The sequence below is a fragment of the Nanorana parkeri genome, unplaced genomic scaffold (assembly GCF_000935625.1).
Source record: "Nanorana parkeri isolate BGI_ZX_2015 unplaced genomic scaffold, ASM93562v1 scaffold4084, whole genome shotgun sequence".
Lineage (NCBI taxonomy): Eukaryota > Metazoa > Chordata > Amphibia > Anura > Dicroglossidae > Nanorana > Nanorana parkeri.
In genome coordinates, this window is record NW_017310351.1 from 10,222 (window position 1) to 10,498 (window position 277).

General features: G+C 53.1%; 1 protein-coding gene across 1 annotated transcript in view; it reads right to left on the reverse strand.

The window, feature by feature from the left end:
- Window positions 1-212: 212 nt before the first annotated feature.
- LOC108803716 (guanine nucleotide-binding protein G(i) subunit alpha-2-like) overlaps window positions 213-277 on the reverse strand; it is a 12,841-nt gene continuing 12,776 nt past the window's right edge. Inside the window, exon 8 of the mRNA XM_018575537.1 lies at window positions 213-226. Within this exon, the coding sequence (XP_018431039.1) occupies window positions 213-226 (14 nt within the window). The remainder of the gene's footprint in view (window positions 227-277) is intronic.

The following is a 277-nucleotide window of genomic DNA, read 5'->3' on the forward strand; positions in this document are numbered from 1 at the left end:
AGAAGCCCCACCTGGCAGGGGAGGGGTTAATGTACAGGGGGGAACGTCTCATTGCAGTGACCGGGAAGCCTGCAGGCCCAGGCAGGAGAGGTTCAGCCCGGCAAGGAAAGGGTTAATTCCGCCCTCAGCTTCCTGGGCTTGCAGCTTCCGGGTCCGCTTTGTGCTTTTTGTTTCCTTGTAACCGAGGAGTTAATGATTGGACTTTTAACCCTTTATACGGACAGATCTACAGCGACAAAATACGGCGACACAATATGGAAAAACTCCGACTTGATCG